Below are 15123 nucleotides of genomic sequence, written 5' to 3' on the forward strand. Positions count from 1 at the left end.
TTCTTAAGCTTATTTTCCTCTTTCCTAAAGCAGCAGGGAGCTGGTTATGGAAGTTCCAGTCTCATGGGATTGCTGTATGGACTAAATGAAATGAGGCAGTGTTTGTAAAATACTCATTCAGTAGATGTGCAGTAAATAACAGTTATCATTAATTAAAAATGTATATTGATTAAAGCCCATAATCAGACTACTGATGAAGTCTGACACTGGCATTTATCAATGCATTACACCAGTCCATTTGAACATCAAGCCAAAAGGAGTTTCTTGTGTGGGTGGTTTCAATGGAGACCCAAAGTTCAAGTAAATTTATACCAACAGGACTCCAGATTAAGCACCACTTTCCAACCACGGAGTTATTTTCGACTCTCCATAAAGAGCTCATGATGCAAAGGAAAGCAACTTCACTCAGCTTAAAAGGCAAGGCGTGAAGTCTGCTTCCGTTTTCTTTAGGAAAAAATCCTCATCAATCTCTACTTGATGACAGTTTATCATAAATGGACAAAAACTTGTTTCTCTTCACTACTTTAATTATACCGCCTATTTCTCCAGTTTTTTAGAATATGTAAGCACTTCTATGTCATTTCATTTGATCTCTGGAAGAACCCCAAAACCTTCCAGGGATCAAATGTCAAAGTACACATCATTGATGGTTTACTTACTAGAAATCAAGGCTCAGAAAGGGATGATTTCTCATTGCTCACTTGTGCCACACAGAGACCTGAGGCTGCCAGGCTAAGGTTTCATGGCTACCACACACTTGTGCTTCCAGCATTGGTGCTGCCTAGATCTGGGCTGTACCAGTGTTGAGCTAGTCCAGAAATGCAGAGAGGCAACCTCCTTACGCAGACGGTTAAAGATGAGCCATACAGAGAACTGCTTTCTACTAACTCTGATTTTCACTAACTCCAGGTGGGGGAAAAGGGAAGTGGCATTTGTTCAAGGCAAATGAGCCCAGCCACACAAAGGGGCCTCCTCCTTGGGGCCAAAACTCCTCTGAAGAACTGGGAGTTGGGGCAGAGCTTCCATGGAACATGTGGAGGTTTCCCTGAATGGGAATATGGAGAGGAGCCAGCCACCGTCTCCCAAGCCCTGGGGCAGGAGCTGGACGATGTGGTGGGTGATCAAATATTGTACACATATTACTGTCAACAACCGGCTCCCCTTCCTGAGAAAGACAGGTTGCCACACTGATCTGCAAGGAGAGAGGGTGCTATGGGGTGGGAAGCAGTCCTCTCAGCACTCCCTGTTATTTGTTTTTTGAGATATAATTGACATATATATATATATATCACATTATAGCCGTTTCAGGTGTCAGCACTTGGTTGTCCACAACTACGTGGTTTTCTATGGCCAGTTCAAATGTTACATTTTTCTTTTAAAAGATTTATTTATTTGTTCATACAGAAATGGGGTACAGGGCAGGGGTGCGGGGCGGGGGATGAGAGGACTCACCAGAGATAGAGTGGGGAGCAGCAGGAAGGTCAGGAGAGGTCTGCCGTGCCATGTGGGTCACCTCCGGGGCGGGGATCGAACTCGCACTGAAGTGGCTGTGGCTCGCTCGCAGTGCTGTGCTTTCACCCTCTGCACCACCAGGGAGGGTCCAAATGTTACTTTTACTGGGATTATGATTGTACAAAGACCACCACTCATTTGGTCACTCTTCATTTACCAAGGTCTACATTCTTTGGCCTCCTCTTCATTTAGAGAAGGTTAACAAATAAGTTGGAAGAGGACCTTAAGCCTGCTCTTGGCTGGCACAGAACCATCATCCCTCCGAACCCAGTTCTCCAGCTCTTTCCTGTTGTGCTCAACGTTCTCTCCATGAATACTGTGATTTAGACAATATGCCAGAACATTAGAAGAGGGAGAAACAGGTCTGTACACCTTTTATTAAGTCACGGGGTAGAAACATATAATAATGAAGCCATTATGTGGCTTCTAAGGTACTTGGTTGAGTGAGAGAATGGTCAATAATGAAGAATTTAGCAATGGTAACATTTTGTTGGGCACGTTACCTACTCTTTACCATCTGCGGCAGATTATCAGTAAAACCATGGTTTCTCCTGCAATCCTGTGAGTGGTGTTGTCCTTGTCTGTGTGCAAGGTAGATATGGATTTCTTCAGCGTTCCTTCTCTATTATTAATTAAAAACTTACCCTGGGACAAGTTTTAAAAAAATTATAAAATCCAGGCCCTCGCTGGTGGCGCAACAGGTTAAAGCACAGCATTATGAAGCTATGACAGCTACTGCAGCACAAGTTTGATCCCTGGCCAGGGAGGTGACCCACATGGCACAGGAGACCTCTCCTGACCCGCCCACTGCCCCCCTCACCCTCAGCAGTGTATTTCAGTACTGTTCTGCCTGTTCTGCTCCCCACTCTGTCTCTGGTGAATCCTCTCACCCACCTGTACCTCTAGCCGGTATCCTAGTTCTTATATGCATAATTATTAAAAAAAAAAAACTATAAAAACTGAGTAATAGGAGAGTCACAGCTCACAAGGTCAATCAATTGTGATTCCACGCTATGAACTGGAGAGCTGCCTCCTCCCACCACTGTGTCCCATCAGCTTTGGGGCAGGCGAGGCAGATGGCTGCAAGTCATGACTTATGGAACATGGTCGTGACTCCATTCTCACACTCAACAAAGTACCTCGGAATACTTACAAGACAGTGGTGCTATAGAGGAATAAATCTGAGCAAGCTTAAAGGTGGCATTATTTATTTAATCTTTAGCATTTAAAAGGACAGGCTTATTAGGAGAAGGGAAAAGAGAAAAAAAGACACCTGCCCAGACATAAAGTGGGCAGAGAGCGAGCTCAAGCTCAGAGTTACTTTTAAAAGTCCATTAGGTTTGCAGTTAACAAGGCTAAAGTCTGAAATCGGATTGGTAGAGCAAGAGTCTGGGGAGACGGAAGCCAGAGAAGCGAGCTCGGGAAATAGGACTTTGGAGAACATCCCGCTGAAAGGGTGACTCTTTGGTCTGGGTTGAGTCGAGAGGGCAAGGCGATCACAAAGTAGTGGTTAGAGAGGATTTAAGAGCCCGAGAAGTGAAGAGGGCAGCGATTCTGGTGAATTTATCCGCAGCAGGTGCTGGTGTGCTGTCAGGCAGGAGAGAAAGCTCCCAGCTGAAGAGACAGTCTACTTTGGTTCTGATCATCAAGCCGAATGTACTGGAATTCCGGAGCATGGTGGTTACAGATGGAATAAGAAGACTGAACCTGGCACTGAGTTGGCCAGGAAAGTGAAAGAACACAGCAGAAGACAAAGAGAAGGCCGTAGAGAACAGGCATCTGCAAAGGCACCTTCCGGGAAGGAGGCAGAAGTATTAACAGGAGGTGGCAGGATGGAAGTGCATCTGCCTGTTCCACTCCCCACTCATTCTTCTTTTTTGGCTGCTTGGCGGAAAGAGATTACTCACTGCGGCTGCAGATATCGAAAGGAGCACCACTATCCAGGGTGCTCCCATGGGAAGAGGGCCAAAGCTAGCCGCCAGGACGGGAGAGGTGTGACGGGGAGGGTGCAGGCACATGAGAGAGCACTGTAGGTGTCAGCACCACACACCCACTTGTGCCAAACATCATGTTGCAATTAAGCTCCCAGGCGCTCCCATGCACTAAAATGCCCAGGATTTTTCACATGTAAGCGGTATGTTAGTTCTCCGTGTGTGCTGATATTGAGACCCTAATTTAAATCAAGAAAGACTAATTGAATGATTGCCATGTGCTTGGGCTCTGCAGTGGTCCTAGACCTGAGAGAGCATGTAGTTAAGTGGTGGAGATAGATAAAATGGCTGGCAATTAGAAGAATATTCTACAAGTCCCAGTAGTGGAAGTAAAGCAAGGGTCAGAAGCTAGCCAAAAGATTTTATATTTGGCCCCTTGCAAAATCTCATTTCTAGGACATTATTCTCAACAGTCTAGACAGTCTGTAATCTCGATTTTGTCATTAACTTATGGACCACTTGTCAGTATTTCAAATGTAGTAAGTCTGAAGAAGTCGGAAAAGAGATTAAGTAATTTTTCAGGGGTTGAGTGAGACTTAAAATGATATAAATTACTGGATTTTTGATTGGCAAGATCTCAATGGCCTTACATAATTTTGAGAATCTTATTTTAAATGCATCACTCTCACACGCACATATTTGAACCCTGCAACTACTCAACATTTATTATTTGAAGGGGAGTCATTTTTGTTTGCTTGGAGATGTGGCCCCTTGTATTTTAGAGCTACAGTGAGTTGGGTAGTGTAGTGATAGAAGCTATCTAGGGAGAGCAGACACATGAAAAAAAAATGGTAGTTAATGGGCTCAGTTTTGTAGTTAAAATAAAAATTAAGACAAAGCAGAACTTACATTTGCATATGCATAAAACAAACATCGTGCTAACTCCACAACAAAATGTTAGCATTTTGGGTACTAAGAGAGGTGCTGGCGTGGTGGCTGACCCTGCCATCATAGATGGCAGAGTGCCATAAAGCTGTTCTTTAATCACTGAGTATGACTTCTTTAATCACAGAGGGGAAATTCATGCAAGCAAGTTAAAGGAATAACAACCAGCAGTAGTAATCCTCAGAGATGTCAGCTTACCATACCCATAGTTCAAAAGGAACCTCCCACTTTAAGGGGGGGAGATGCACCTCACTGCTGGTTTTCCTTTTTCTTAATAAATCTACTTGTTAAAAAATCCAAAGACCCAAGTACCAATTGCCTGGTTTGCTGCTCTTCACCCTACCCTGCTAAGTTCCCAAAGATCTTCATTCTAGCTGTCCAAGAATCCTTTCTTCTGTGTATTTGCTCAATTCTGTTTCTCCTCCACCTGGATTAATTCTACACACCCTTCAAGACCCAGCCTGAGCCCTACTTCTTCCAAGAAGCCTGCTGTCAGTCATTAATTCTTCCTCGCTTCCATAGATAGTTATTAAAGCCCAAAGTGCACAATTTTTCACTTCATTCTATTCTGTTCTTTCAACACCATCTGTATCTCTTTTTACTTAAACTCTAAATACCAATCAATAATAGAAACTTGGTCAAGGGCACAGGTTTTGGATTCAGTCAAGTTCCACCATATAAACAGTTTGTAACTTTTGGATTCCTCTTTCCTTCCTTTGGGTTTCATATAAAAGATGATGAATAATTTGCACCTCCCATTCATTAGACATTAATTCAGATGACAAACTTCAGGTGATCAGCAGAATTTTAAATGCAAAAATGACTAACTTGATCACCTAGGAATCAAAAGAGAAGACATGCAGAAGCCTTTCAATAAGACAGAATGGGATGCCTTGACGAACTGGGCAAGGAGGAAGAAAACAGCAATGCTAAAAATCAAGGACAAGATCAAGAGTTTAGAAGGCCCTGCCTTGCTCCATTGGCTATGGTGTTGGTAGAGAGCTCAAACTGTGTGAAAATAAGTGATGACGTAAGGAGGATGGCTTGTGTGAGTCATCTAAGAATGTTGTGTGTCCCCAGGGCAGCTGAAGAACCTAGTCCTGGAATGACTGCTCAAGGAGCAGTATGCTGGTAAATAAAACCTTAGCTGGGCCTGGGATTCTCAGCTAAACAAACACCTCTTTTGGGTAGAGCTGGACTCTGAGGCCACTTGCATAAAGAAGAACACTTTGGCAAGAATATGGGTCCCTTCCTGGGCATAAACAGCCAGGGGCTGGATCCAGCAAAGAGCAAGCCCATCCTCTTACCTGAAACTTCAATGTTACTTTCCTATTCTTTATTTATATTGGCATGTTTGATTAACTACCACCCTGGGATTTTTCTATAGGCTATTATTTAGGATTAGGAATGAGTTATCAAGAACATGTGTTCTTCATTTGGACAAACTTTACTGGATCACACAAAACACATATAATTAGTGTTGTTTTTTTGTTGTTGCTTGTTTTAGTGAATAATTGTTCTCCCACTAAGATTGCTTCTGGCATCTTCTCATCCCTGCACTCAAAAAATAATTTTCACATACCCATCTTCTGCAGGATATACCATGTGCTCCATCCAGCAAAGCTCCAAATCATGGCTCAATCACCCTAGCCCTCACAAACCCAGCATTCTTCCTTATGCTGATGTAAAAAACCTCTGATGCAGAACGGTATTTGAGAGAGAAGAAAAGACCCATGAATCATGAGGCTAAGAAGTCTCAAGAGAATTTGAGGGATTTTCTATCAAATATAATTGGGCTAAAATATCCAGCTTCAACTCTAGGGAAAGGAAATTTGAGTTGAGCAGTGGACAGACAAGGGAAAACTCAACAACAAACTGAGATTAGTTGTTTTAAATAAGCTGACTAACAATTGAATTATTTTCTACCAAAAAAAAAAGTGTATTTCTTCTCTCTTTCTGATATTCCCACAAGAGGTATTAGAGGACTTAAGGTCATCTCCAACCCTGAGATAGAGGTCAGATAAAGAGTTATGAAGAAAACTCCAGCGTTGCTAGGAACTAGCTCTGAATGAGTTTGGTAGTATAGGCTTGTGTTTCTGATGAGCAAATGTTTTTCTTGGCACAGGAAGAGGGAGATGGCTTAGTTGACCAAGTTCCCAGGACATGGAAAGCTTATACTTGAAATGTATTTTAATCCTTGGCACATGAAACTGTAGCTAATTCAAAAAGTCACAGAAATTTCAGGCAGGTGGGTCACTTGGGGAGAGGAGGTCCTCTCACAGATCTGACTTCAGAATGATGATAATTTTAGAGTCTTCCCAGTTTCAATAGGGCCATGTTCTAGTAACTGAAGACTTTGGGTGTGGGATGAAGCTCATAGAAACATCTGCCCCTCCTGGAGACACCGGAGATGCAGATTACTAAGTCATCACAGTAAAAATGCCATTCTTCACAATACGCATTAAAAGAAACCCCAAATCACCTTTTAACATAGAAATTCTGATGTCCAAAAGACAAGGTTAGTATTCTCCGGTCAGACAATTTTGAGACCAGCAGGACTTATTAAAAATTATGGTCAAGACATTAAAATAATGTCTTGTATCCCATATGTTATGTATGATGTAAACCTTTGTACTTCACACTTATTCACTTGAGAGTCTCCATTTCATTCTTGTCATATTAAAAGAAACCACCTCTTCTTTCTTTCACCCCAAGAGAAATCTGAATGCAACTAGAAGTTGTGTGGAAGGTCTGATGCCCTAGCAACTAATTGGATCTTCTTAAAGGTTGAATTTTATGTTTGACCTATTTAGAAACCTGAAAAGCTTCTCTTCAAAAAGCAGACGTCTCAGATCTTAATTTTTAAGTGTCAAGTATTACTGGAGTCAAGGTTAAATGAGTTGATAGTTTGGTGCTAGACTCAACACATTCCTAGAGAGGATTTTCTTCCAGTCTTAAATGTAATTTATACACTAATATTTTTAAAACTCTAGTACTCTACATTTTGTATCTGAAACAAAGACTGTATTTAAGTTAAGTTACATTTTAAGGGATAACCACATGGTTAGTGAAAATGTCTATAATGACATGTATCAAAGACTGGATTTCCTGGGTATTGCTGAATCCCCCTCCCCCCATGCCTCCAGTCATGGATGGCAGGGGTCAGCGATAGATTGCCATGAGCCAAATCCAACTTCCTCTTTCCTTTCACACATGAAGCTTTTCTAAAACAGAGTCATGACCATTTGTTTCCATATTCTATACATGGCTGCTTCAGAGCACAATGGCATTCGAGTCATTGAAATAGACTCACTCCATGACCCACAAATTTGAAAATATTTATTTCTCTCTTTATAGAAAATCAGCAATTCTTAATTTATAGTTTCTAGAAATTGACCAGTATCTATCTGTCTTGTCATCTATATTAAAAATTTCAAGTAAAACAAAATTTTAGTAATCTATGAGCAGTTTCGTTCACCAGTATCATCCAATGCCTTCTCCAGACTGGATTCTACTGCCACCAAACACTATGCATTATGTTGACATAAACAGGACCCAAGCTCACCCACTCCGGGATCAAGGATTGTGCTGCTTTCCTGGGCAGCAGGTCTGCTACTAGGCGACCACACTAGCAATACCCACTTCTCCAGGTTCACCACACTTTTTCTCCTGAGGGTTGGAAAGACTGATAACCCTGTGTCAACCTTCAGCCTCCCACCTCCACAGAACACCCCCTTACACAGGGAAGGATGACTTGCCAGTCAATTTCTGCTAGCACTGTAGTGCCTATGGTCTCATCTTTGCACTGTTTGCCTCTGAACCTGCCTCTTCAATGGAAATGAAGTTAGCTTACCATCTTACAATTGGTTTCTGTGGAGATGGGCATGTCAGGAAGCTCAAACAATGAACTGATTTGAAAACTTAGAGGCTTCTAAGAAACCGTTGGCCAGTCAGAAGAAGTCAGTGTTTGATAAGTACATACCCTAGCAGACCCCAATAAAAGAGGGGACAGAATCAACAGCAGAACCACAAGTACAGCTGAGCACTCTTCTATCAGCACTAGAAGAGTAATCAAAGAAGGAGTGATTGGGGGGGGGCAATAAAAGTCAGTTATTAGAGGAAATGAAAGGCGGCATCACAGAGGAAATCCTTCAAGTGTCCAAAGTCTTCTGCAAAAGATGAGAATGAAAAGGAAGAAGCTAGACACTGGGGGTTACAAGTTCAGAGAACTTGGAAATATCAGTATCTATTAACAGCATCACTCTGCAATGAGACAAGTGAGAGTAGCTGGTAGACTTCAAGTGCAATGCAAAGGACTTGATTTTGATACGACAATGAAAAGTCCTGTGGTTCTTTGAGGAGCAGTGTCATGATAAAATAGTGCTTAATAAACATTAACCTAGAGTTTAGAAAAGCCAAGCAAAAATTTCTAATAGAAAAATCATAATCACAATGCATCTTCCAACCATTCTTCACTGACTCATAAAACAGCACAGGTTTCTCTACTGGGGAGACCCAGGGAGACCTGGGTCATGAAGGGGTAAACATTGCCACCAAGAGCTCTTTTCCCCAGGCTGCTACTAGGGAAGGACAACCCGCCCTCCCTGGTGTAATCCTGGTTCACTTTATTTATTTTGTATCTGTCTAATTTATCTTACATGTAGTACAGTAACTCTTTCCCAAAGCAGGCAGTTTCCTACAGCATAGATAGGTAGATAGAAAAAAATAAAATAATAAAATCTATTCTTGGAGAGAATTTTGAGGGAGGAAAAGATGGAATATCACCACTGGCCTGACTTCTTCTAAAGGATACAGATGAATTTTAAATGACATCTGTTGGCTGTAAGCCGTGTAGCTTTTCAAAGCTAAACAGATGTAACTAACCTACATTGTTCGATTTGCTTTGTTATTTCATAGGACGTGTGTGAGAGTGTATTTTTCTATGCTAAAAGCAGAGACCTGGAAAAAGCTTGATAAAAGCCAGTCCTGTGTTTTATATGGCAGGAGAAGAAACCCAGTAAACACACACACAGCAGATACTTCCTTTTGTGGACAGCCTGAAGATTTCCCCTTCATGCACTGCTTAGAATAGCCACTACACGCCTCTTCCCATTGTCCTACACACAGAACCAATACCCCACAGCCACTGTCTTTCTTTTCAACACCTGATCATCAAGAACATATAGAAGATTCATGTTGTGGTGAAACGTGTCAAGTCTGACAGCTCAGGCCCCAAGAGCTCTGTTTATGTACATAACAGGTGTGTGGCCAGGCAGCTGGGGTGAGATCTCCCTCCACCTTCTCATTTCTGTCTTCTTGGCTCCCATCCCTCCCACTGCTTCCCTCTGGCTTGGGGAAGAGAGCAGCTCTGGAAGAACCTTCATTTTCAGGCTGTTTCCTTTTGCCAGAGATGACTGGCTGACTCTCAAGGCTGCAAGCATTTGACCACTGCAAATAGAATTGAGCATGTCAACTCATTTTATTCACCTCCCTCACCAGGGAATCAGAGAGCCAAGGACACACTGGTGATTTCCCTGGTTTTATGGATCTTTACTCCCCCCGGGGCCTGCATCACATTTTTGGTTCTTGGGTTCACAGTGTCCTGGCATCTGTAGTGTGGGAAATCTTAACAGAGAGCCAACAGTTCCACAGCTTCTCCCTATTAAAATGTGCAATTGGATTTCACATGTGTGTTTCAAACACCACTCAAGGCGTGATTTACAGGCTACTGTTCTAGCCCCACAGCTGTTTTTCTAGCCCCAAGACTTAGCCGTTTCTAGGAATCCACCACTCAGCTCCCTAGCAAATAAGTCTTCCCAGTTTTGACCTCCACAGTCATTTTTGAGCATCTCCAATTATGGAAGATCTACAGTAAGGATTTAAGAGACTTTTGATTAGATGAATAAGCCATTAATCATTCTTTCCCTGGGATTATTTATTCATGAGAATAACCCATTTGATGCTTCCTTTCAGTTTACCCCACTCTCTAATCAAGTTTTTTTTTTTTCATTAAATTAAATGATTCACACGGCTGATCTGTTCATATAGATTATTTATCTACATTTAAAAACAGCACAGGATGGGCCCTCCCTGGTGGCACAACAGGTTAAGGGGCTACACTGTGAAGCTAGCATCAGCCACTTCAGCATGAGTTCAATCTCTGCCCCGGAGGTGACCCAAAGGGCACAGCAGACCTCTCCTGACCCGCCCGCTGCTCCCCTCAGCAGTGTACTTCATTGATCTGCCTATTCTGCTCCCTTCTGTCTCAGGTGAATCCTCTCACTGCCCCTGAGCCTCTGGCTTGTACCCCTGTTCTGTATGCACAAATAAATAAATCTTTAAAAAAATAACAGCACAGAATGAGTGATCTCTGTGTAGGTTTCAAAACACAGTTGCCACCTGAGGCCACAACAGTCACTACATTCTTCACAAGGGGAGAAATACTTTTATGTTGTAAGTTATCTCCCATGGCTGAATAAAGACAGACTCTATGTTATGCACTCACTGCATCACACACTGCATTTTACACACTCCTCATGCTTCACTGTGTTCTAGTGTAACTCAGTATTGTGTCAAACTTTTGTTACCATCTTCCCCAAGGTCCTACTCTTGTCTGGTTTCTAAGAATCTGAAATCCCTCCCTAAAGATGAGGCCTCAGACTTGGGTCTGTGATTATTTCAGAAGCAGGTGCTGATAACAGCGTCTGAACATTTATTCTAAGTTGTTGGAGGGAATCCCCTGCCTTCATGGGTACTTCTCCCGGGCAGAGGAACCCCCTAGGCAGGCTGGACATGGAGCTGACTGAGTTCAACTCATCGTATGCTGAGTGCTCGGGAGGAAGATGGTCTATGCGCTGAGTGGGGTTAGGGTTCTCTTGTCTTGTAACTGCGACCTTCCAAGGGAAAAGGATGAGAGCAAAAGAAGGAACAGAGGAACAGGTCGTAGGGTAAATCTTTATGAGAAGTGGTATCTGGATGAATCAGTTTTATCCAAAGGTCTCCACAGGTGTAGCTTCCACTTCAGATGAAAGCAATTAATTAAAACTCATGTTAATACAGATGCCAAATTACATTTTGCCCTCTGTTGCAAGATACTACTCTCTCAAGGTACACGGGGGTTGCTTTCTATGTCCTTTGGCTGGTGTAACTTTGAGGCTCTTAAGTTTCCTGGAAAACAACAGCAACATAGCTTTTCCCTCTTTACACTTAAAACAACTACACCACAGTGAAGGCAGTGCTTACTGCACTCTAAGCCACAGTCACGACCACAAGTCTCCTTTAAGACACAAGTCCTTTAAGACAGGAATGCCAGCAAGGAGCCCAGGCGTTAAGACAGTTTCTGATTTGCAAAGTCAGGGCCCCCAAAAAGGTACTCCATGAAGGCAGTGTTCAGTCTCAGGACTTACCTTTGTTTGTCCTCCCACAGCTGTCTTCTTACAGAACTCATGAATAAAGATGACTCGTTTACTCTTTGGATAATCTGATAATTAGACCATGTTGACATGTTGGGCTGTCAGGTTACCTGAAGAGTCTCTCTTTTTAAACCCTTCCATTAAAAATAACCCCAAATTCATTCTTGTTACAAGTAGCACAAAAGGCCAGATTTACAAGCATAAGGTGAACATTGTAACTATAAAAGGACTATGTGTTAAATACCTACTATGTGTCAGGTGCTGCAGTAAACAATTTACATAATTACCTTTTCTCACCAATCTCTCAAAATAATCAGCTGAGGCGGGTATTATTACCCAACTTCATAAAGGGGAGTATAGGAAACTAAGAGGAGCCGGGAAAACACAGCTAGCCTTGAGAGACGTAAGAATCAAATCCAGGCTTTTGTTGTAATGAAACTATGAACCTTCTAGTCTACTAAGCTCCTTCCCAAAATATAACAACAAAGCTTGGACACAGTCCATTCCCTGACCTGGGAAGAATTGAAGCTGGTGGCAGTTAACTGGTGACTAGAGTTGCTGCATAAGGGATTCAAACAAGAGAGGGGGTGGATGAGAGCAGCCTGAGATCTTTAACCTCAAGAACCCTAAATACTCAATTCTCTGATCATCCAGGCAAGCCGAGTAATCAAACATTTCAGTTTCTTGGTCTTATCAAAGCAATAAGCATCCTTTGTTCACAATGCCACATCTGCAGGCACTGAGACCTGTCTCTCTCTCTCCCCTACAGCTCTGGTTACATTGCCAGGAAGGGGACCCCTTACACAAATTCCCATTTATCTTCTAAAGCTCCAAAATCAGGCACCCTCCTCCTAACTGATGTTTCCTTGACATCCTTCAGCTCTCGAAAGAAACCATTGCATTATCTCAACGTCATCTTGTGACCCAACGGAACATACTTACCCTGCACCCATTCATCCTTTTCATTCCTATTCTGACTGGTGTAGCATTAACTTTCACCACTAGAACACCAAATATTTCAAAGCACATATTTTTAAGAGAACAAAACAGACAAGAAATACATAAATAAGTAAACCAAATACATAAATAAATATGCCTGGCACCTCATCCATTTTCTTGCTCACAACCACCATCAGTCTCCAACAAGAATCCAGCACACACACGTTCTGGGGCCACAAGCAACACTCACCACAGCCCCCGATAGACATGCTCTGCGTTCACATCACGTCCCCCATCAATTTCTACCCTGTCAACCTTTCCTCGTTTCTTCCTTCATGTGACCCATCATGTTTTCATGCAAGAGTTTTCTCTAGAAAGAATGACTGGCAATTAATCCCAAACCCCAGCCCACCTCACCCATGAGTGGTTAGCCAAGGCTGAAAAATTCGTCTTTACCATTGGAGTCTTCTACTTCTTCAGTCGGAGTAGCTTTTTGGGAGGGGTGGTGGGCGTGTGAGGAGAGGAGACTGACAACGCGTGGCCTGGGTAGGGTCAGGGCTTTCCCGTGGACCTTGAGGGAGTGTTCCTTCAATTGGCTGATTGTCATGGTGGAAAAAGAGCACCAAGAACACTTGTAGGCATGTTCACCTAGAAGTGCAGGAACAGACAGGAAGAAGAGGAAAGAAGGGCGTGAGGCAGGTAAGCTCACCTGCAGCTGACCTTGTGGTCCAAGAGTCCTCACAGACCAGCTCCCACCCATTCTTATGAAACCTCAGCAACCCTCTAACACGGAAACCCTTGGGACAAGCTCCCAAGTCAAGAGACACAGCACCTTTCTGTTTCATGTTCTGCTTACAGGGATAAAGCTATGGTTGACTCCCTTACAGAGCGTGAAACCACATGTCTACTATGCCTCCTGCAGGGAAACTTTCCAGTCTTTCTTTATCCTTCTCTATGGTAGTAATGGCCATTCTGCTTTTATTAGGTTTGCTTCTTGTCATTCACAGAAAATAGTATGCTTCATTTTTTTCTACCAGTCACTCATCAGAAACTCTAATTTGTTAATCTAACCTCATTCTTTACTTTCTTGTTGGCTACATATCCCCTTGATTCCACCTTACTGTGTATTTCTAGAGGACCTGTTCACATACCTCAGCATAAAACACCATTTTTTTTTAATCTAATCAATAGTGCACAGATGGGTACATAGACATTTATTTAACTGAGAATTGAAAATGTATACATGTGTGTCTCTATTATACTTCAATGAATGAGATACTTAAGTAAAAATAAGCACCTTTCTTCTACATATTTTTATGACACTGAAATTTAAGTACATTGCTAAGACCAACATAAATTTAGAAAATGACTTACCTTTGCCCTAAGTCAGTTTTTGAATTTATTGTATTTCTTTAAGAAGCAAGGGTGAAGGGCATGCTTATGCTGCTGGACAGATAGACTGGGATGAGTAATTTAGAAAGAATTTTGCTTTTTCTAGCACTGGACCTAGAATGTTCATGCCTATAGCTCAATAATTTCTACTTCTGAGGCTTCATATTATGGAAATGTCCTTTATATGCAAAAAGTGTTCTTTAAAAATATACATTATTCATGCTTAAGAAAGTTATGAAAGAACCTATATTTCTAACCATAGCAAAATGGTTGGGATATCTTATGGATCAACTATCATTCAATACAATAAGATTTTGCAGAGTTTGTGAGAGGAGAAAAAAGAAAAAGTATAAACCAATACTCAGGAAAAATAGAAAAGCATAATAAAAGTTAGATTAAATTATAATCACAATTGCTAAAAATAATTATAGAGGACAATATTCAAAGGTAATCTGAAATGTAACAATAGTGGTACTTAAATAATGAAATTATGGATGACTGACTATGTTGCCTGCTTATTTTCAAATGTTCTCTAACGAACATCTTTTTTTAAAAATGCATTTGAGGTGAAATTTAAAAAGCAGAGAAGGAAGTAGAGGAATAAGAGGAGAAAGGCCTTCAGTATAAAAATGTTTTAGATGGGTGAAAATGAACTGTAGACAGAGTTGGCGGTCTACAGATTTAAGTGAAGCAGAAATCAGAAAGTAAGCCTGTGCTCTTGCACAGGGGAAACTCCCTAGTCTCTACATAACAAAAAGGGTTACCTTCTGCTGCCTTGAAGATTATTACATGGCTTTACGTGGGAAGGGAGCTCCACACCCTAAATTTTACATTAAGCCTGCTTTCACCACTGGTGGATCATGCATTTTTTCTTTTAAAGAAAAAACTCTGAAGAGACTAATGGAAAACCTTGAGTGAGGCAGTACTCTTAGCCTAAGGACTTCCTCTAAGAAGATCCAAATAAATACACCAGTCAGCTGGCCCCACCCATT

General features: G+C 41.9%; 1 protein-coding gene across 1 annotated transcript in view; it reads right to left on the bottom strand.

Annotated features, from left to right (window-relative positions):
* ZNF462 (zinc finger protein 462) overlaps positions 1 to 15123 on the bottom strand; it is a 127466-nt gene that overhangs the window by 46066 nt on the left and 66277 nt on the right. Inside the window, exon 7 of the mRNA XM_004677455.1 lies at positions 13196 to 13387. Coding sequence (XP_004677512.1) covers positions 13196 to 13387 — 192 coding nt within the window. The remainder of the gene's footprint in view (positions 1 to 13195; positions 13388 to 15123) is intronic.

The sequence above is a fragment of the Condylura cristata genome, unplaced genomic scaffold, assembly GCF_000260355.1.
Source record: "Condylura cristata isolate star-nosed mole 26May11 unplaced genomic scaffold, ConCri1.0 scaffold00006, whole genome shotgun sequence".
Taxonomy (NCBI): domain Eukaryota; kingdom Metazoa; phylum Chordata; class Mammalia; order Eulipotyphla; family Talpidae; genus Condylura; species Condylura cristata.